General features: G+C 35.5%; 4 protein-coding genes and 1 long non-coding RNA gene across 5 annotated transcripts; 2 read left to right on the top strand and 3 right to left on the bottom strand.

The window, feature by feature from the left end:
• Nucleotides 1–443: 443 nt before the first annotated feature.
• Nucleotides 444–5,038, top strand: APC8 (anaphase-promoting complex subunit 8). The gene is made up of 4 exons (XM_048099370.2): nucleotides 444–662; nucleotides 785–1,115; nucleotides 3,365–4,615; nucleotides 4,714–5,038. Exons 1-4 carry the CDS (start codon nucleotides 577–579, stop codon nucleotides 4,783–4,785), a joined length of 1,740 nt encoding a protein of 579 aa, XP_047955327.1. The 5' UTR covers nucleotides 444–576; the 3' UTR covers nucleotides 4,786–5,038.
• On the bottom strand, nucleotides 5,010–5,736 carry CCB3 (cofactor assembly, complex C (B6F)). Its single transcript, XM_048099372.2, has one exon. The coding sequence runs from the start codon at nucleotides 5,709–5,711 to the stop codon at nucleotides 5,109–5,111; it is 603 nt and encodes a 200-aa protein (XP_047955329.1). The 5' UTR covers nucleotides 5,712–5,736; the 3' UTR covers nucleotides 5,010–5,108.
• A 1,363-nt stretch (nucleotides 5,737–7,099) lies between these two features.
• LOC125201772 (serine/threonine-protein kinase AtPK1/AtPK6-like) lies at nucleotides 7,100–10,100 on the top strand. Its single transcript, XM_048100019.2, has 6 exons — nucleotides 7,100–7,881; nucleotides 8,708–8,790; nucleotides 8,877–8,997; nucleotides 9,096–9,269; nucleotides 9,390–9,497; nucleotides 9,575–10,100. The coding sequence occupies exons 1-6, from the start codon at nucleotides 7,315–7,317 to the stop codon at nucleotides 9,857–9,859; spliced, it is 1,338 nt and encodes a 445-aa protein (XP_047955976.1). The 5' UTR covers nucleotides 7,100–7,314; the 3' UTR covers nucleotides 9,860–10,100.
• Nucleotides 10,101–17,598: 7,498 nt separating this feature from the next.
• Nucleotides 17,599–18,331, bottom strand: LOC148932277 (uncharacterized). The gene is made up of 2 exons (XR_016135321.1): nucleotides 18,171–18,331; nucleotides 17,599–18,074 (listed from the first exon to the last, which is right to left on the bottom strand). It is a non-coding gene; the product is annotated as an uncharacterized LOC148932277 (long non-coding RNA).
• Nucleotides 18,332–18,574: 243 nt separating this feature from the next.
• On the bottom strand, nucleotides 18,575–20,570 carry LOC125193907 (protein FAR1-RELATED SEQUENCE 5-like). Its single transcript, XM_089065051.1, has 2 exons — nucleotides 19,795–20,570; nucleotides 18,575–19,187 (listed from the first exon to the last, which is right to left on the bottom strand). Exons 1-2 carry the CDS (start codon nucleotides 20,553–20,555, stop codon nucleotides 18,575–18,577), a joined length of 1,374 nt encoding a protein of 457 aa, XP_088921177.1. The 5' UTR covers nucleotides 20,556–20,570.
• Between the last annotated feature and the right edge of the window lie 1,073 nt (nucleotides 20,571–21,643).

Below are 21,643 nucleotides of genomic sequence, written 5' to 3'. Positions count from 1 at the left end.
GTGCACCGCCTCATTTCTAAGAGTATTTATGACAATGGGCGTCCGTGCACGAGGAACCGACGTACGAACAACTCCAACAAGATCTAATTGAAGATATTTGGACAATGTAACAATTGAAATTTAATTTACATGTTTAAATTATGCAATTTTGGTAGTAATGCAATATTCGGTATTTAGTTAATGTAAGTATTCAACTTCAATTAATAAGTTGTTCGAATTTAATCAAATAAAATGTAGTAGTAGTTATTTATTTTAAATTTTCAAAATTTAAATAGGTTATTAAATTAGAAAATATAAAAATAATACTGAAATTGAAAGTTTGAATTATGGTGAAATGATGGTAAAATAGAGCTAACGATATTGAAAATATAGTAAATAAAATTATGAGTAAATAAGGCTGAAAATGGGGTCATTTATTTTGGAAGGCTATTGTAGTGGTAGTAGGGTTATTTGAAGTTGGCATTTCAAAAATCTGAACCAAAGTGCGCGGGCGCCGAACACCTCCCCCGGCCGCCGCAAGTTCAAATCCAAAATCAGGAATCCCACCGACGAGAAGCATATGAGAATTTGTTAATTATGGCTTCCAAAGAAACCTGCAGAACCGAGCTCCGCGCCGCCGTGCGCCACCTCAGCGAGCGTGGCCTCCACTCCGCAGCCAAATGGTACCAATTTCACCCCCTTCTCAGACCCATCTTCTACTCTTCTTCACAAACTTTACCATTACCTCAAAATCCCACCTTTTTCATTTTTTGGTCTGATTTTCAAGATTTCCTTGCTTCTTAAGGGCAGCGGAGCAGTTGATGGGGATAGAGCAAGACCCCTCGAAGCACACGCCGTCGCACACCAGATTCCAGCGCGGCAGCTCCAGCATCCGCCGCCGCTTCCGCACGGCCACCCCCGCGGAGTCCTCCGCCACCCCTTCTGCCGGAGTGTCTTATGTGATGACGCCGTCGCTTGTGGCAGCTGAGGAGTACGATTATGATCTGATGGACAGTGATTTTTATTTGCTGGCCAAGTCTTATTTTGACTGCAGGGAGTATAGGAGGGCTGCCCATGTGCTTAGGGATCAGACCGCCAAGAAAGCCATCTTCTTGCGTTTCTATGCGCTTTATCTGGTTGGTTTCCTCGATTTGCTGCATTGCTATATTCATAATTGCTTTTTGGTCCTGTAATGATTTATATGGATGGTGCTGGATATGTTTTATTCGGGTGATCTCTGTTTGTCTGCGTAGATCGTAATATTCCTATTGATTAGCTCAAATTGCTGGTCTGTAGAGTGTATATTGTAACTAAAAAACCACTCCGTATCAGACGTTTTTTGGCACGATACATGTTAACATGATGTGATAATGGATAGGCATTCTTTTTGTGCACAAAACAGTACTGCATCAAGAATGGATTGGTTCTGAAATACTAGTAGTTTATTTAGAGTTAATAAGCACTAGATGTGAGGGTGAGGACAATAGTAAACCTAGACTACGATGCCATCCATATGTTATTAGGAATTTGCCACATCTAAGTCAGCAGTTGAGGCATAAGATGGTAGTTTGTGAGTTTCCTTGATAAATTATCTAGCCTCTGTATACTTGCAATACGTGGAAGCATCTGCCTATTCGTGATTATCTGATGCATTTTATTGTGTTACGGGACAAAATCTGTAACTGACCATGTAATTTGGATGTGAGGAGAGGAGAACAGTTCTAACTTACAAAATATCTTGCCTCTTTTTGTAATAAAGTTTGGATTATGCACATTGATATCGAAACATATTTTCAGACCAAAGCTCTATAAAGTGACATTTTCATGTGGAGTATATGCTTATGTTGCTGATAATAGGACCATACTCCCTCCGTCCCACAAGAATATGCACTCTTTCCTTTTTAATCCAATCCCACAAGAATATACACTTTCTAATTTTGGAAACACTTTTCTACCTAATGAGTTATGAGGTGGGACCCATTCTCATTAACAATACTTTAGTTACTTTTTCTTTCTACCTCTCTCTTACTTTACCAATTTTTGCATTAAAACCCGTGCCGAACCCAAAGTGCATATTCTTTAGGGACGGAGGGGATATATGTTTAACACCCTAACTGAATCACTACTCCTGACCTTACTAATTTTTATGGATATGATAGGCATGCTTTTTGTGCCTTGTGAGATATTGTGGTGTATGAGTGTATCTGAAGTGACACGTGGACAATATAATATTGTACTGATTAACTTTTAATCAGATGGAGATCTGTTAATTATCCAAGACCTATGACTCGGTGACACCAAACTTGATAGTAGGATGATCTGCTGAGAGCTATAATCTAAAACTTATATTGTTAGTTTAGATATAAGCACCAAGTCTGTTTCGAAATTTATTTATTTCAAGAACTTGTATTGTACTGAGTCTAGTGACTTTCAAATTGCCTCTGTATATTATATGCCTCCATGTGACCTGGATGTACCCCATCTATCTGACTAACTTTATTGTACTTGGATATGACTGAGTGTTGGTGCTCCGGTATGATCTCATTTGATTCATATCATGGTGTAAAATTGTCGTAAGAGGATGATAGATATTAAATGATCACCTAATGCTGTAACTGGCACATAGAGCTGCCCTGAGATTGTTAATTGCAAAACTCATTGGTTCGTCCTAGCTATTTGTTCTTTATTTGGAACAATTATTTTGTCTACTCTTCAGTGTGCATGGTGAATTTAAAACTTCTGAGATTAAGTTTAGACACTGATTATTGCAAGTGGTGACCAAAATATTCTATAGGCTAGATGAAGTGAGTATGTGCTACTGTACAGTGGTAGCCCATACTGTTAGTTACTGAAGGGTTCTAAATCTACTCTACATGTGCATATCTGTCTTCTTCTCCTCTTTACGCATGCTCTATTTTTGTGAATGGGCACATCAAGAGCTTTTTATTTATAGGCAACAATTAGCCAAACGTAATTTTTGGAACTCTACTATCTTCCCGAATGCCCATCCATTCTCTAATATTTTGAAAACGGGTCAGCTTTGAAATTAATTATGAAAAACTACATTGGTTTAAGATGGAAGGAAGTATTTACAAACATTAGGTCTTTTTATAAATTTATATGCTTGTTGCATCTACTTATGCTGTAAATACATGGCAGAACAGATTATATTTCGAGCTTTCATAATACAAGTCTTGGTTCTGAGATCGGTTTTCCTGCTTTGCAACTTGGTAATCAATGTATTTGCACTGTTAAAATACGGCTATGATTACCTAAGTATCTCATGTGCATTCTGGTAAGCCTATGGCAGCATTATGTGACAAATCAGCATTTTTATAGTATTTGTTAAGTCTGTTTAAATTCTCTAACCTATGTAATCTTGAAGGCCGGAGAAAAGCGAAGAGAAGAAGAGATGATAGAGCTCGAGGGTCCTCTTGGAAAGAGTGATGCTGTGAACAGCGAACTGCTTTCACTACAGAGAGAATTGTCAACCCTTCATAAAAACGGAACAATCGACGCTTTTGGTCTTTATGTATATGGCCTTGTCCTTAAGGAAAAAGGAAGTGAGAATCTGGCGAGGTCCGTGTTTGTGGAATCTGTCAATAGCTATCCCTGGAACTGGAGTGCTTGGTCTGAGCTGCAGACGTTATGCACCACAATTGAGGCATTGAACAGTCTTAATCTCAATAATCATTGGATGAAGGATTTTTTCCTTGCTAGTTCTTACCAGGAACTCCGGATGCACAACGAGGCCCTGGCCAAATACGAATATTTACAAGGAACTTTTATTTTCAGCAATTACATCCAAGCCCAAATAGCCAAGGCTCAGTATAATCTCAGGGAGTTCGAACAGGTGGAAGTTATATTCGAAGAACTTTTAAGAAACGATCCTTATAGGATCGAGGACATGGACATGTATTCCAATGTGCTATATGCGAAAGAATGTTTTTCTGCCCTAAGTTATCTGGCTCACAGGGTGTTTCTTACAGATAAATACAGGCCGGAGTCTTGCTGCATCATTGGTAACTATTACAGTTTGAAAGGGCAGCATGAGAAGTCTGTGATGTACTTCCGAAGGGCACTTAAATTGAACAAGAACTATTTGTCAGCATGGACCCTTATGGGTCACGAGTACGTTGAGATGAAGAACACTTCTGCTGCAGTTGATGCCTACCGTCGTGCAGTAGATATAAATTCATGTGATTATCGAGCGTGGTATGGATTGGGGCAAGCATATGAGATGATGGGAATGCCCTATTATGCTCTCCATTACTTCAAGAAGTCAGTGTTCTTGCAGCCAAATGACTCTCGGTTGTGGATAGCTATGGCTCAGTGCTATGAAACCGAACAACTTCATATGCTCGAGGAGGCCATCAAATGCTATGAACGTGCAGCAAATTGTAATGACAGGGAAGCCATCGCCCTACATCAGCTGGCGAAGCTTCACTCTGAACTCGGTAGAAATGAAGAGGCTGCATTTTATTACAAGAAGGATTTGGAGAGGATGGAAGATGAAGAGAGGGAAGGGCCGAACATGGTTGAAGCACTGATGTTCCTTGCCCAACACTGCAAAACTCAGAAGAAATTTGATGAAGCCGAGGTTTATTGTACGCGTCTTCTTGACTACACTGGCCCGGTAAGTCCTCTTAGATTCAACCATATCATTAGAAAAACACATAATGCAGTCAACTTTATTTCAAATGTTGATGATTCTCACCCATGCCATTGATGCAGGAGAAGGAAACTGCCAAGAGTCTTCTTCGTGGAATAAGATACGCAAGGGATGTTGAGCACTTCCCGCCATAACTTTCTTCCACTTCCCAAAGCACTCAAGTTCATAGGAAGCAGAGGATTTCCAGCACTTCAATTAGGTGACGGCGTTGGTGTATTTATTATTGAGTTTCTATTTTAGTAAGTATAGATTTATTCAGTAGCTTTGTCATGCATCATGTGTAAGTGAAATTCCAATTCATAGCTCCAAAATGTTCATTTTGTAACAATATAGCTGTTAGAATTTGGCAGTTGAATCATTATGCAAAATACAAAAATGCTTTCTTTACTCTTTTTGCACATCATCATAAATCTAAGATTACATAAACACACATGAATTCATTCAATATCCAAAAATCCTAAACCTGCTGCTGAGATAGAAGAACAAGGAGGCCCTGTGGGCCCACCAAGATTTCATTGAGAAAACTGAGCAATCCAAACCAGACAACAGGGGTGACATCAACTCCAGCCAGGGGTGGTATGATCTTCCTTGTCTGCACCAGCAAGGGCTCTGTAGGCGCGTACGCGAGGATGTATGGGAACTCGTCAACGGGAAGCTTCGGGTACCACGACATCACGATCCTTGCAATGAACAGAAATCCAAATGCAGACAAGAATGGCCCAAGAAACGCTATTGCCAGTTTGGCCGTGGCAGGGTCCAAATCGATCAGAATGAGACTCCCGGCTGGGGCCGAGTGCACAATCTTGGAAGCTATGGCTAAAGGGTTGCCGGAGTAGGCGGTGGATGAGGAGAAGAGGCTGTGGCTAGAGAGATAGTCTGAGATTCTTGAGGAACAATGAGCTCTGCATACTGGAGTTGGTGTTTTCCTTCTTACAGGTTTGAGGATTGAGTTATGGGATAAGAAATGATAGCATTTTGGTGAGATTAAGGTGTGAATTTGAGGATGATATGTGTGTTTGGGCAATGAAATCGGGACGCCAGTTGCAGAGACAGCAGACATTATCTAGTTCTTATGCTACTTTTGTGTGGGGATTTGGGAGTTGGGTATATCAGTAAATGAGGGGCATATCGGTAATTTCAGGAAATAGTGGTCCATATCTATCTGTAAAATAATTGTGAAAATTGAAAATTAAGACCTAACATTTTCTGTCAAGTAATATGGGTAAGTAAAATTATCCCAATAATAAATAGGTATTTTGTACGCGCCTTCTAAATTGTTAGAAAATCAGAATCAAATTAAGATGGCCGCTACTACTAATTTCATATTAAGAAACGAGACTACTAAAACTAAAATTAGCTAGGCAACCACTTATTTAGACCTTCACTACTCAACAATGAAGTCTTAATAAACAAAATGAAGCTATGCAAACTGAAATTTGCTAATGATGAACACTTATATGTGGAACTAAAAAAAGTCCTAGTGTTTCTTCACTGCAACATCATAAAAAAACTTCACACCAAATAGAAATGGTTCTCTCCTCGATCTCGATCTAGATATTGTTAGTAATTCATGTATTTATCTAATGAGTGCATCGTACATGAATAAAAGATCTAGATTTCTAATCAAATTATATGTTGAGTATGTAAAACGGAGCAGAATTAAATCTTACTTGTTGTGTAGTTTATTTCTACGATTGATCGAATCCTGCAGGTTGAATCTATCACTATCGAAGTTCACGTGTATTTCAATCCGATGCAGGAACTATTCCCGATTGAATTGCTCCAAAGATGAAAGCTAGAAAATCTTATGTAAAACTTTGCGTATTCTACTTCTCTGGCTTCTCCTTATTCTTCTATTTCTTTTACGTTCTTCACAATGAAACATAAAAACAAAGAATAAGTAAATGAATAGTCAAGGAGTAATTGTAAAGTCACTTGTGCTCTATGATTGTTGAGCTCATGAATTATATAATTGTAGTCCAATTATAATTATTTAATCCATAATAGATGCTGAATGCTCCCGCAGAAATGTTGATTTCAAGAAATCCGAGGAAGAACAAAAATGTGCAACATGGAAAAAGATGGAAAAGTTTCAAAGAGGAAGAATCAAGAGCCATTTTTGGATGCAGGAACACCCCAGAATCCCATATCTTGATCTCTCACTCACTTTTCTTCTCTCTATTGTCTCTCTTCGTTCTCCCTCTAGATGACTGTGAACTGCGTGATGATGGTTAACTAACAGATTTACCTGAATTAACGGTCTGCTGAAAATGACACTATTTCTCTTAAATTTTTCTCTTTCTTATAATTTTTCTATTTGAATGCAACGATGACACTTTTCCTCTTCTTTCTTTGGCAATAATGGTTTAATATTTTAGAATTTTAGATATCCCAATTCGTAAATGATTGATGCCTAATTAACAAGTGCTAATAAAATAGGTAAATATTCATAAACCACTTGTCCTAAATTCCCTCAACAAGCATTTGCGAGCTTGCTTCTGCAAATCTCTCTCTTTCCCTCGTAAAAAAATGTAATCTTTGTGAGATCTCAGGCTGCCCCTCTTGGCTGGCTTCTTCGGATCAATCAATCAAGCTCGAGAAATTAATTCACACATATATACAAACAGATCGAGTGCATCAACAACTCGAATTCCCAACACACCATGAACACCAGCAACAAAAAGGCTGTGCACTCGCTGTTAGCTTCAAAGCTGACGCAGCTCCATATCCCTTCCGCCGCCGACGAGGATCCCTCATTAAATTTCGAATTCTCCGACACCTTCGGCCCCTCTCCTTCCTCCGCCTCCCCGCTCTTCCTGGGGGACCCACAAGTAATACACCACCGCTCCCACTCATTCGTGGGCCCCTCCCCCCGCTTCACCCTCTCCAAATCAATCCCCACCTTCGACCGAGACGATTCTTCCTCCGACGACACAGGCGGCGATGATTTGAGGGTGGAGGAGGAGGCTGGGGCTGAGGCAGCGGAGAAATTGGGGCCGGGGGATTTTGAGATTATGAGGGTGATTGGGAAGGGCGCGTTTGGGAAGGTTTTTCAGGTTAGGATGAAGAAGAAAAGTGGCGGTGGAGGTGGAGATGGGATTTACGCGATGAAAGTGATGAAGAAGGATACGATCATCAAGAACAACCATGTTGATTATATGAGGGCTGAGAGGGATATTCTCACCAAAGTTGTGCACCCTTTCATTGTGCAGCTGCGCTATTCGTTTCAGGTCTTCTTCTTCTCTTTCTCATCCTTAGATCTGAGTATTCATTTGCAAAATTCTGTTGCCTTTTGAGGGTTAAAATGATTTATTTCTTGATTACTTAGATGCATATACAATTATACATGATGTTTAGGAAAGTTGAGATGGTTGCTAAGCAACTAGGACGTTTGCACTTGTGGTGTAGGTTTGTCAACAAGCTTGAACATTTTACCCTCGGCGACGTCTCTGTATGAAGGAATCATGGATGATGGTTTATCAAGCATAGATGATCCTAATTAACCCTTTAGGATGATTTTGGTAGTTTCTTTTGCATACTGACAAATTGTCTAGAGAATTGAATAATTACTATTTATGCTTGTGGCATTTTACAACCTATTGTCCACAAAGATCAAGTTTCATGCTGTGGGGGGGAATGTTTTACATTGTGAAATCTAGTGCTTACGATTTCAATAGAGACGTCTATTATGTTGCAACTCACTGCGTGTTGATTTCGTATTCACTTAGCTAAGTTGGCCCTTTTCTTTGTTGAAAAAGAAGTCAGTTTTTGCTGTTATCTGACCTAAGAAACACTAGTTGCTTGCTCAATAGTTAATTCTTGCCTTTTATTGAGTAGAGTTCAACTAGTATTTATGGGACTGATTCTTTTGGCAAGAAAAAGTCGATCATTTCTTAAGTAAAACCTTGTGGAGGAAAGACGGGTAGAGAAAAAAAGGCAGAGTTGCCTAAAATGTGTATGGAGTCGAAAAGTGGAGAATTGCCTTTGACACAACATAATAAAGTCTGTCTTATATCTTTTGGTCGCGTTACATTGTTACCTTTTTGTGATTCACAGACCAAGTCTAAGCTGTATTTGATACTCGATTTTATAAATGGAGGCCATCTATTTTATCATCTCTACAGGCAAGGGATCTTCAGGTACTATCTTTGTTCTTTGTGTTAACAAGGAAAAAGATCTTCATCTCATATTCTTAATTCCTGTTTTTTGGCTATTTCTTGGGTAGTGAGGACCAGGCAAGGGTATATACTGCTGAGATTGTATCTGCAGTCTCACATCTTCACGAGAACGGGATTGTGCATCGAGATCTAAAACCTGAAAACATTCTCATGGATGCTGATGGGCATGTAAGTCCATAATATAGCCTGATAGATTTGCAGGAGCATACATGACTTGTAACAACGCGAGTGCTGTTGAGTAATTTGTGTTACTTTAACTGTTGCAGATCATGCTCACTGATTTTGGACTGTCTAAGGAGATTAGTGAATCGAGCAGATCAAACTCGCTATGTGGGACAACCGAATATATGGCTCCTGAGATCTTGCAATCAAATGGGCATAACAAGAATGCTGATTGGTGGAGCGTTGGCATCCTTTTGTATGAAATGCTAACCGGGAAGGTAATATCTTGAAACAAAGAACAACTTAATTTAGCTAGGCAACTAATAGAAAATCAAAAGGCTTTTAGTACCCAATTTTCTCATTTGATTGAAGTGTTTAGTGTGTGTTGAATGTTTCAGCCGCCGTTCGTGCATGCTAACAGGAAGAAGCTGCAGGAGAAGATCATAAAAGAAAAATTGAAGCTTCCACCACGCTTGACAAGCGAAGCTCACTCTTTACTTAAAGGAGTAAGAAACATGCTCTTTTTTCTTCTTACCCTACGATCTTTTCTTGAGATGCATGCTAATCTGATTTGTGTCGATAGCTGCTCCAAAAGGATGCGGTGAATAGATTAGGCAGTGGGCCTAGGGGCGCGGAAGAGATCAAATCTCACAAATGGTTTCGTACCATCAACTGGAAGAAGATAGAGGAGAGAGAACTCGTGCCAAAGTTCAAGCCAGACGTGAGTGGCCAAGATTGCACAGAGAACTTCGACAAATGTTGGACTGCGATGCCTCTGGATGACTCCCCGGCGCCTACTCCAACAGCCGGGGAGCATTTCCATGGGTACACTTACATCGCTCCTAACCCGTGGCTCTCGTCTGAATAATGAAACAACTCGAGTTGATCCTAAGGAAGCTTGGGTAGATTGCCTCAACCTTGCAAGTGATTCTTGTTTCTCCATGCCTGGTTTATCTTATGTTAAACATTGGAATAGCTTTTTATTTTATAGATAATTATGTATATTAAGTCCTTTAGGATTCTACATACCTTTGTATCCTTGGGGTAAGTCATTCTTGAATTATATGTAGGAAACCATTATCAAAAGCAAGATCATCAGATTTTTCAAATTCATGATCTATTAAAGCACTGTAGACATCATAACCATCAATTTTGCAAAACATTCAACTGTATAAGTTGGGCACCAAGAATTCATCTTAAATTGCTTTTCATTTTATTAAGGATTATTACCTCCGTTCTACAATAAGAGTCACATTTCATTTTTACCATAAATGGTAAGTAGGTCACACATTCCACTACTTCACTTCACTCACATTCTATTATAAAACTAAAACTAATATAAAAAAGTGGACCTCATATTCCATTAACTTTTTCAATCCACTATTTTTTACATTTTTTAAAATCCGTGCCCGCACCAAATGTGACTCATATTGTGGGACGGATGGAGTATAATTTTTTTGTATAAAAAAGGCTTGATCCAAACAAGGCGAGCAATTTGACCATCAATCTAACAGCCAACAAACAAAGTAGCAAGAAAAACCATCAATCTGACAGCCAACAAGCAAATGCATAAACGTAGCCACCCAATTTGACCCAAAAAAATACAGCATAGCCACCCAACAAACAAAGTAGCAAGAAAAACCATCAATCTAACAGCCAACAAGCAAATGCATAAACGTAAAAGACGAAGTGAAATGAGGGGAAAACAACAAAATCCACGTGCAAAACTAGATACCTAATCTATCAAAACTCGACTCTTTGTATAATACAAGCTCCAAAGTGAGAGTAAAAGATATTTTTACTTGAGCCAAACCCAAACCCTTCATGTACCTTAACATTTTTTTTTCTTCTAGGAAATTGATTACTGGGTTACTTATGGAAAATAGGTTGATATGTTGAAGCGTAATAATCCCAATTCCGTAGCATATATAAAAGCTACGCAACTACACTTCTTTTTTTTTCATATATATATTATACTCCCTCCGTCCATAAAAAATAAATCACTTTTATCATTTTGGGACGTCCACAAAAAATAAATCACTTTCTAAAAATGGAAAGTTTATCTCTCATAAATTTCCCATTTTTTCTTCCATCTCTCATACTTTATTCACTTTTTCTCTCTATCTCTCTTACTTTACCTACTTTTTTCTCCTCCTCTCTCTTACTTTACCAATTCTACATTAAAACCCGTGTTATACACAAAGCGATGTATTTTTGGTGGACGGAGGGAGTATATATATATATATATATATATATAGGGGTGCATTATAATGATAACCCCAATTTGTGTGATAACCCTATAACTAAATCTCCACCACACATTTTTAAAATATGTGGTCTAGATTTAATCTAACAAAACTATCATTTTATCAAATAAAACTATCATTTTCGAATATATTAAGGGCAAAATTGTCATTTCAATTTTAAAATTGGTGGGAAAAAAGAAAACGATCTGAATTCATCTCGGACTCAAACACTCTGAATCGAATTTCAAACCCTACGAATCGAAGGTAACACTCAAACACTCTGAATCGCATTTGAAACCCTACGAATCGAAGGAAAAATCATCACAATTCTGGAATATGTCGAAGGAAATCATAGTTTTTTCATCGAAGAAAGGTTGGATGAAGTTTATTACTTATTTCACTTTTGATTTTGATCGATTTATCATTTTGCTGATGATTTTCTCGATTATTTTTAGATTCTGTAGTTTTTTAGTGTAGATATTTCTTATATTTATACAATATCGTTCATGCATAACAATATATGCTGCTGGTGTGTGTTTTGCTTTGTTTATGTGTGTTTTGCTTTGTGTGTTGCTATGTGTTTGCATGATCTGTTTAAATGTAGATAAAATGATACTTTCTGATAAAATGATAGTTTCAGATTATAAAATGATAGTTTCATGGGATATATGGAATAAAATGATAGTTTCTGAATGAAAAAATGATAGTTTCATGGGATAAAATGATACTTTATGTTTGTTTGTGTGTGTGTCCTGATGCTACTGCTGCTGTGTTTTTGTGTGTGTTGTTGTGTGTGTCTCTGTATTTTTGTATGTAGAAATTGTGCCTTTGCTTGATAAAATGATACTTTGGGTGCATAAAATGATAGTTTCTGAAAATGATAAAATGATACTTTGTAAATAGTGTTTTGTTCTACTTAAGTGACAAGTTATTCCCTCTCTGCTTTTTTAAACTCATTGAAATATAGAAAATGATAGTTTCAGAAGAAAAAATGATAATTGCCCTTGATAAAATGATAGTTTCAGATTATAAAATGATAGTTTCATGGGATATGGAATAAAATGATAGTTTCATGAGATAAAATGATAGTTTCTGAATGAAAAAATGATAGTTTCATGGGATAAAATGATACTTTATGTTTGTTTGTGTGTGTGTCCTGATGCTACTGCTGCTGTGTTTTTGTGTGTGTTGTTGTGTGTGTCTCTGTGTTTTTGTATGTAGAAATTGTGCCTTTGCTTGATAAAATGATACTTTGGGTGCATAAAATGATAGTTTCTGAAAATGATAAAATGATACTTTGTAAATAGTGTTTTGTTCTACTTAAGTGACAAGTTATTCCCTCTCTGCTTTTTTAAACTCATTGAAATATAGAAAATGATAGTTTCAGAAGAAAAAATGATAATTGCCCTTGATAAAATGATAGTTTCAGATTATAAAATGATAGTTTCATGGGATATGGAATAAAATGATAGTTTCATGGGATAAAATGATAGTTTCTGAATGAAAAAATGATAGTTTCATGGGATAAAATGATACTTTATGTTTGTTTGTGTGTGTGTCCTGATGCTACTGCTGCTGTGTTTTTGTGTGTGTTGTTGTGTGTATCTCTGTGTTTTTGTATGTAGAAATTGTGCCTTTGCTTGATAAAATGATACTTTGGGTGCATAAAATGATAGTTTCTGAAAATGATAAAATGATACTTTGTAAGTAGTGTTTTGTTCTACTTAAGTGACAAGTTATTCCCTCTCTGCTTTTTTAAACTCATTGAAATATAGAAAATGATAGTTTCAGAAGAAAAAATGATAATTGCCCTTGATAAAATGATAGTTTCAGATTATAAAATGATACTTTGACTTTATATAATGACATAAACTGTTTAACACACTGAAATCTTTTGTTTATTAGGAAAGAACATTCGTGATGGTGATGATGATCAACGTAGAACATTAGCAGAAGAAGTAGAACATATAAGAAATAAGAAGAAAAGAAAGAATGACGATACAACTGATGGTAAGACAGCATCAAAGAAGAGCAAGAAAAAAGTTGTTCAAGATATTGCAGTCATTAGGATAGCAACTTTGGCAGGAAGAAGGAATACTGACTTCTTCGTTGACATGCTTGAATCTCTAAACGAGAATCAAAGAAGAGCTGTTAGAGAGATTGGGTTTGGCGCACTCCTAAACTTCAATATAAGAAGTTTCCCAAGAGCATTAGCGTATTATCTAATCAACAACTTTAACAGTAAAACTTCATCAATTGAGTTGAACAGTGGGGAATCACTGTTTTTAGATGATGAAGATGTTCACATAACTCTTGGGTTCCCGATTGGATTTTTACCTATCAATAAAAGCAAATTTCAGAAAAATACCCACATCAAAACTGAAATTGCTAAATTCTGTAAAGGTGGAGAGAAAAAAATGGTGCCAAAGTATGTTGTAGAGCAGATGGAGAGAGACAAAGAAGGTGGTGAGTTCTTTAAATGGACTTTTATGGTTCTCATGGAGTATGCCTTGATTAACACTCCTGCTGATGGAAATTTGAGGCCAAAAATTTTAGATTACATAGCTGATGTTGAGAAGATCAAAGAATACAATTGGTGTGGCTATGTCATATCCAGATTGCATGAAACACAAAAGAGGTGGAAAAAAGACACAGCAAAGATATTTACCGGGCCAGTTATCTTTGTAGTGGTAAGAATATATTTGTTTTCCATTGTCTATGAATCTATTTACAGAAAAACTAATATTTAGTTTTTGTTTAATGTAGGCTTGTTACGTGGACAGGATTCTCTTTGAAAAAAAAATGGTGCCAAGATGTTACCCAACAGTGAAAGGATGGACTGCAGAACTGTTGAAAGATAGACAAAGAGCAGAAATGGAGAATTCAACATTTGGTCTGGGTCATATGTATGACCGATATAAAAAGCAGCCACATGAAGAAAATGATAAAGATGACGAAGAAGATGAATCTCAAGATGTAGAAGTTTTGAAGACAAATGATCATCATGATCATGATGAAGTGGGGACAACCAATGAATGGGAGAATTTCATAAATGAATGGAAGGGAGCTGCAAAGGATGTTAAAGCCTCAATGTTGAAGATGGTTGATGTCCTTGAAGCAGCGCCGGATAAACTCAGGAATCTCAATAGCTTTAAGATAATCTGTGATACAACGAGAAATGCAATGGGATTGAGAGAGGAAGGTGTGAAGCATGTTATAGAAAGTCAGGATACAATGACACAGGCTATAAACAATGATGAAACTGATGATCCTGAATGGATTGATATCATGATTGAGTTAACTAAAGCTGCTGAGAGGACATATATATTGAAAAATAAGAATGAATCCCTACCTTCACTCTGATACCTGAATGTGATGACAGTCCTAATGAGAATCAAGAATTTAATCGGGAAAAGGATGCGGAGAAGGAAAAAGATGATGAGGTGGAAAACGAGCAAGAGAAACAGAATGAAAGCGAAAAGGAAAAGGCTAATAAAGCAGCTGTAAAAGAAAAGGAAAAAGTTTCAGAGAAAGAAGTTCAGAATGAAGAATATGAGGTAACTTTTAAAAATGATAGTTTAAGTACATAAAATGATTGTTTATATGTTTAAAATGATATATGTTTGATGATGTTTTTTGGTAGTTCTGTTTTATTTGAAAACTGATACTTTTGAATCATAAAATGATAGTTTAAGCGGATAAAATGATACTTTTGTCTGATAAAATGATAAAATGATACTTTTGCCTAATAAAATGATAGAAATTGTGCTTTTGCATGATAAAATGATCAAATGATACTTTTGCCTGAAAAAAATAATAGAAATTGTGCTTTTGCATAATAAAATGATAAAATGATACTTTTGCATCATAAAATGATACTTTTGCATCATAAAATAGTATCCCTTCTGTCAATAAGAATTTATATTTTTTTTAAATGAAAGCATGACAGAGTTGATAACATAATATCCACTGTCATCAAGGATATAAATGTTGAAAAAGGAGATGATGAAGTTTTAAAACAGAGAGAAGAAAATTTGAATAAGGACAAAGGGAAGAAGATGGTTTCTCAAGATCAAGATCCTCCAGTCGAAAAGGAGATGGAGAAAGTGGTCAGAACAACAAACAAAATTGTTGAAGCAATGTGCTCTCCCTACAATGTCAGAGCAGTAAATCTGAAAGGAAAGCTGAATAAAGAAGAGAGAGAAATAATGTACTGGTTGATGAAAGATGAAGAAAGTGAACAGTAAGTTTTGAATTACATAATTATATTCTTATTCAGTTCTTTTAACTAACATTAAATATGAATTTGAAATCAGTTATGAGGTAGTTTATGAGAACGACAAGATCACATTGTTCAAGATTGACTTCCACAGCCTTGCTCCACGTTCATACGTCAGGATCAACATCATAGATGCATGGGCTGTGTTCCTCAACTACAATGAAAAATTCAAATCAAAGGCATCACCGAGTCGTCTTTTCATCAACACCACACCTACGGTACAGTAAACGAGTAAATAAATAATAGTATTACATTAAAAATTAAAATATATTTACAAAAATGTAAACATGACAGATTTACAACATTACTGCAAGGAGATCTGGTTGGACTGAAGCAGAGAGTCGAGAAAGATTTTGCTCAAACTTGAATGAATTTGTGTCACAGATTGAAAATTTCAAATGGGAAAATTATGACCTGGTAAGTCATAATTAGATATACATTACAGAACAAGGGTGCGTTATAATGGTAACCCATATTTATGTGATAAGCTAATAACCCTATCATTTTATGGGTCAAAAGTATCATTTTTACTAAAAATGATATTTTTCGTCCATAAAATGATATTCTGTTCTACAAAATGATACTTTTCATCCATAAAATGAGGGTTATTAGGTTATCACAATAAATATGGGTTATGATATGATCACATCCCTTACAGAACAACATACCTATATTTTTGAAAATGACATTTATATATAATGTTTTGAAAATTAGATATTCTTTCCAATCTGGGCGTACGAACATTATTATATCATCTGCTTCAATCTCAAAATGCAAATGATGGATGTGATTGACAATTCTCTGGTTAGTCAAGATTTACTTGAGAAGAAATATGAAGATGCACCAAGTACTCTGGTATGTTTAGTTAAATGCATTCAGTATTTATCAGTTAAAATGCATTGACTATAATTCAGTATGGAACATAATATAATTTTTAATCAACCTCATGTATGTTTTGTGTTATTTGAATAGAGAAATTTCTTCCGAACTTATCTTGGAAATGGACTCAATCCATCAATGGGAAGAACTGTCAAACTGTCAAAAACCAGATACATGAATATGCCATGGCAGAACGATACAAATAAAGTTGACTGTGGAATTTATGTGATGCGCCATTTGGAGACTTACATGGGTGGTCCTGTTCGTAACTGGAATTCGGGTTTAACGAAGAAGGGAACAGAGTCTTTCATAAAACTCCGTGCCAGATATACTGAAGCATTGCTTATTGGAGATACTAACAAGAAGGCTTTTGAGACACTTACAATGATAAAGAAGAAGTTTGAGAATGACAGCAAAAAAGAAGATATTGATGTTGAAAAGATGATTAGAGAATTTAAACCCCCTGTATACTAACTTCTATGACTTGATAATAGCGTTTTGTAATAGTGGTTTCGAATATAATCACCCAAATTATCATTTTATCTGCTACAACTATGATTTTGTCATTATATCGTTTTATCAGTCAGAAGTATCATTTTATCATTTTATCTGCTGAAAGTATCATTTTATCAACTGCGAGTATCATTTTATAATTTTATAAGTCAGAAGTATCATTTTATCAGCTTATATATCATTTTGTGAGATTAAAACATCATTTTATCCGTTGATAGTATCATTTTATCAGCTTATATGTCATTTTTTCCAGCTTATACATCATTTTATAAGGTTATTGTCATTTTATTTGCTGCGAGTATCATTTTTTCAGGTTAAAGTATCATTTTATCAGTTTATAAACAAAAGAATGATGTTATCAGCCAAAGTATCATTTTATCAGTCAGAAGTATCATTTTATCATTTTATCTGCTGAAAGTATCATTTTATCAACTGCGAGTATCATTTTATAATTTTATAAGCCAAAAGTATCATTTTATCAGCTTATATATCATTTTTTATGTCATTTTTCCAGGTTAAAGTATCATTTTATCAGTTTATAAACAAAAGAATGATGTTATCAGCTAAAGTATCATTTTATCAGTCAGAAGTATCATTTTATCAACTGCGAGTATCATTTTATCAACTGCGAGTATCATTTTATCAGCTTATATATCATTTTTTATGTCATTTTTTCAGGTTAAAGTATCATTTTATCAGTTTATAAACAAAAGAATGAGTTTATCAGCCAAAATGTCATTTTATACACCTAAAATACCTAAACTATATCAAATGGCTTCAATCTGACTTCTCATTGACTCTACCACAATTTCTTGAATCATGACGACCCATCTCATGACATTTACCACACCGTCGTAGAGGCTTATTTGCTTTCCTTATTGCACTCTGCCTCTTTGCTACTTTGCCACTAGCTGATCCTTTAGTACTAACAACGTCTGGAGGATGTACATCAATTACATCAGGTACTGCCATTCCATAAAAATCCTCAACCATCTTCTTCTTTTCAATGACTGAAGGTGCTGCACAATTTCCAAACATATGCTGTTCCAAATCATCAAGACCAGCACTTAACAAAGACAAATGATCCATACTTCCTTCAGACTTTTGGACTAATCGATAAAAGTTGGAGAACAACTTTTTCTTAACTTCCTGCTTTTCATCCAAATCTGCAAGATAAAAGATAACATTATTACAATAAGTACTATCATTTCTCTGACTGAAAAATAGAATTTTTACAAATAAAGGTTAAAAATGGAACACACGTTCAAATGGTTGTTGTTCCTCAGATGGTAGACCATGTGCTGCCTTTAGTAAAGAGCTCTTCAACCACCTTCGACCAAAATATTTCTCAGGAATGAGATTAGCAGACTTATTCTTCAACAAACAAAATATATGACAACATAACAAACCAATTCTGGAAAACTTATTGCAACTACAGTCGAATGTGTCTTGCTTACAATCATACATAACATCCAATGTTCTACCATATTGGTCCTTGACCTGATGCTTCTTGATGTTATCCTCAACAGTAGTTATAGAAACAATCTCACACACAATACTTATTTCCTGTTGTACATGTTTGAAAATAGAATCAGTGTAGATTGTAGATGCATGCTTCTCAATAGGCAATTGGGTTGACAAATCAGGAATAGTTGAGTAATCCAAGTTAGTTCAATCGTGAATTGGCATTCCTTTGATCTCCCACAGCATAATTAAAGAAATTGATGAACTGTACAAGATTTGCACGTGGCTTTGTGTAGTTTTTAAAAAAGCTATTCTCCGATTCAGACATCGATGTAGTCCTAAGAAGCGACCCCATGGGAAAATCTCGAAAATAAGCAGGAACCCAGAATTCTCTATCTTCAAACATTGATCCAAACCAGTGCACGTCTTCTAATCCATACCGTTCCATTATATCATTCCATATTATATCAAACTCATCAGGCTCTAACAAATCAGACCAAACACATGCATTCAACTCTTTTTTGAAATCTTCATTACCAAGTAAAGATTTGGGCAACTTATCTGACACCTTAACCATGATATGCCACATACACCATCGGTGCCTTGTTTGTAAAAGTACTTGTTGAACAGCAAGTTTGATCCCCCAATCTTGATCAGTGATAATCAATTTGGGTGCTACCCCCATGCATCGAACAAAACAGCCAAACAACCAAGAATAGGATTCTCTACCTTCACTTGATAACAAGCCAGCTCCAAATGTAACTGGTCTAGAATGGTTATCTTTTCCAGTGAATGGAGCAAAAATCATGCAATACCTTCAGAATATAACATAAAAATGAATTATATTTATCAGCTATGAGTATCATTTTATCAGCTATGAGTATCATTTTATCAGCCAGAAGTATCATTTTATCAGCAATGAGTATCATTTTATCAGCCAAAAGTATCATTTTATCAGCAATGAGTATCATTTTATCATTTTATCATTTTATCATGCAAAAGTATCATTTTATTAGTAAGAAGTATCATTTTATCTACTGCAAGTATCATTTTATCAGCCAAAAGTATCATTTTATCTGCAATGAGTATCATTTTATCAGCCAAAAGTATCATTTTATCAGCAATGAGTATCATTTTATCAGCTATTGACAGAAGGGATACTATTTTATGATGCAAAAGTATCATTTTATGATGCAAAAGTATCATTTTATCATTTTATTATGCAAAAGCACAATTTCTATCATTTTATCATGCAAAAGTATCATTTTATTAGTAAGAACTATCATTTTATCTACTGCAAGTATCATTTTATCAGCAATGAGTATCATATTATCAGATATGAGTATCATTTTATCAGATATGAGTATCATTTTATCAGCAAAAAGTATCATTTTATGTCTATTAGCAACAAAAGTAATATACCTGTTAGTGTTGTATGTTGAATCAAATGAAATTACATCTCCAAACATATGATAATTTCGTCTTGAAATAGCATCAGCCCAAAAGAGTCTAGTTAACTTTCCATGAGATCCTATCTCAATTTCATAATAGAAGGCATCAGATGATTCCTTTTGAGAACGCATATAATCAAAAATCATTTGAGCATCTGAACCATCAATATTGGACATAATATCACGATAACCATTTCTAATATCAATAATATCACATCCAACATTTTCAGGTCCACCCATTATCTCCTTCAAAAGTTTGAATGTGAGAGTGGGACCAATATTACACCTGCCACAATCCTCCATAAACCTCCGATGAATAGGATCCAGATTGCGATTGGCCATCATAAAATGCCTATGCTCATCCGCAACCATTAAGTGATTATGATACTCAACAAACTGATAAACCTCATATCCTCTGCTCTTGCCATCTGAATAATATCTCAAATTGAGCTTAGCAAGACATTCACACCTAAATGACCGACACCTACGCTTCTTAAAAGACACTTCAGTTGATTGGGATGCATGACCAGGTATAAAATTCTTAGAGCCTTGTCTGTTGCAAGCCAAATACTGCCACTTAGTAATACCTTGAACTGATTTGTTACCCATTTTACGAATGCCAAAACCAACTGAACGAGCATAATGTTCATAGAAACCAACTGCTTCTACTAATGTAATGGATTTCATACCAATCATTGGCTTCAAAGCATCATCACAAACAGGAATGTACATACCTACAAATCAGTAAAAGTATCATTTTATCATAGTATCATTTTATCATAATATCATTTTATGCACTAAAAGTATCATTTTATGCAGTAAATCAGCTATGACTATCATTTTATCAGCCAAAAGTATCATTTTATCACCTAGGACTATCATTTTATCAGCCAAAGTATCATTTTATCATAGTATCATTTTATCCGACAAAACTATCATGTTATGCAGTAAACTTAATATTTATAAGGCAAAAGTATCATTTTAACACATAATCGACAATACATAATATAATCAAATAAGAATTTCAGTACATCAGAAACATAAACCAATCGACAACTAATATTAATCCAAAATCAAATTCAATACATGAATATGAACACAATCAATAATGATTGTTACCTTCGTTATTTGCTACAGATTCCATCGAAGCAAATTTTCACAGCAATTGAAGAGGTAATCAATGAAAATAAGAACGCAAAATTGAAAACATTTTCCCGATCACAATTATGGAAACAAAATCTGGAGCCTATGGAAACAAAATAAGCGAGAAGTATGGAAACAAAATCGCAGAGAAGAGGAGAGAATCAAATCTTGTGATCTGGATCAAAATGGAAACAAAATCACAGAGAAGAAGAGAGAATCGAAAATCGCTGAAAAGAGCGTGAAATCTGGAGTGAATCTGGAGCGAAATTCAAAAATTAAATTAGCGAAATGACATATTTACCCTCTGCGCCTATTGTTATTAAGTAAATCTAAGTTTGAATCTCAACCACAAGATTATAAAATATGTGTGGTCCAGATTTAGTTATAGAGTTATCATGTGATTTGAGGGTTATGATATGATCGCATCTCTATATATATATATATATATATATCAATGTCGAACTAATTTTAAAGACCGAACTAGAGACCAAATCTGGGCCATTAGATCTAGTTTTTTTGATGAGATGTGCTGCTGTGAAAAAATTTTCGGCTTCATTACAAGCCCATTTTACTTCATTATATAGGTTTATTACTTCATTCTGTACTTCAAATGCTTTTACACATACTCCATTCCAATAATTTATTACATTATTCCATGTGTTTATTAAACCATATTA

The sequence above is a fragment of the Salvia hispanica genome, chromosome 2, assembly GCF_029641045.1.
Source record: "Salvia hispanica isolate PSC_SH4W2 chromosome 2, Shi_PSC_v1, whole genome shotgun sequence".
Classification (NCBI taxonomy): Eukaryota; Viridiplantae; Streptophyta; class Magnoliopsida; order Lamiales; family Lamiaceae; genus Salvia; species Salvia hispanica.
This window is presented reverse-complemented; position numbering and strand designations above follow the sequence as displayed.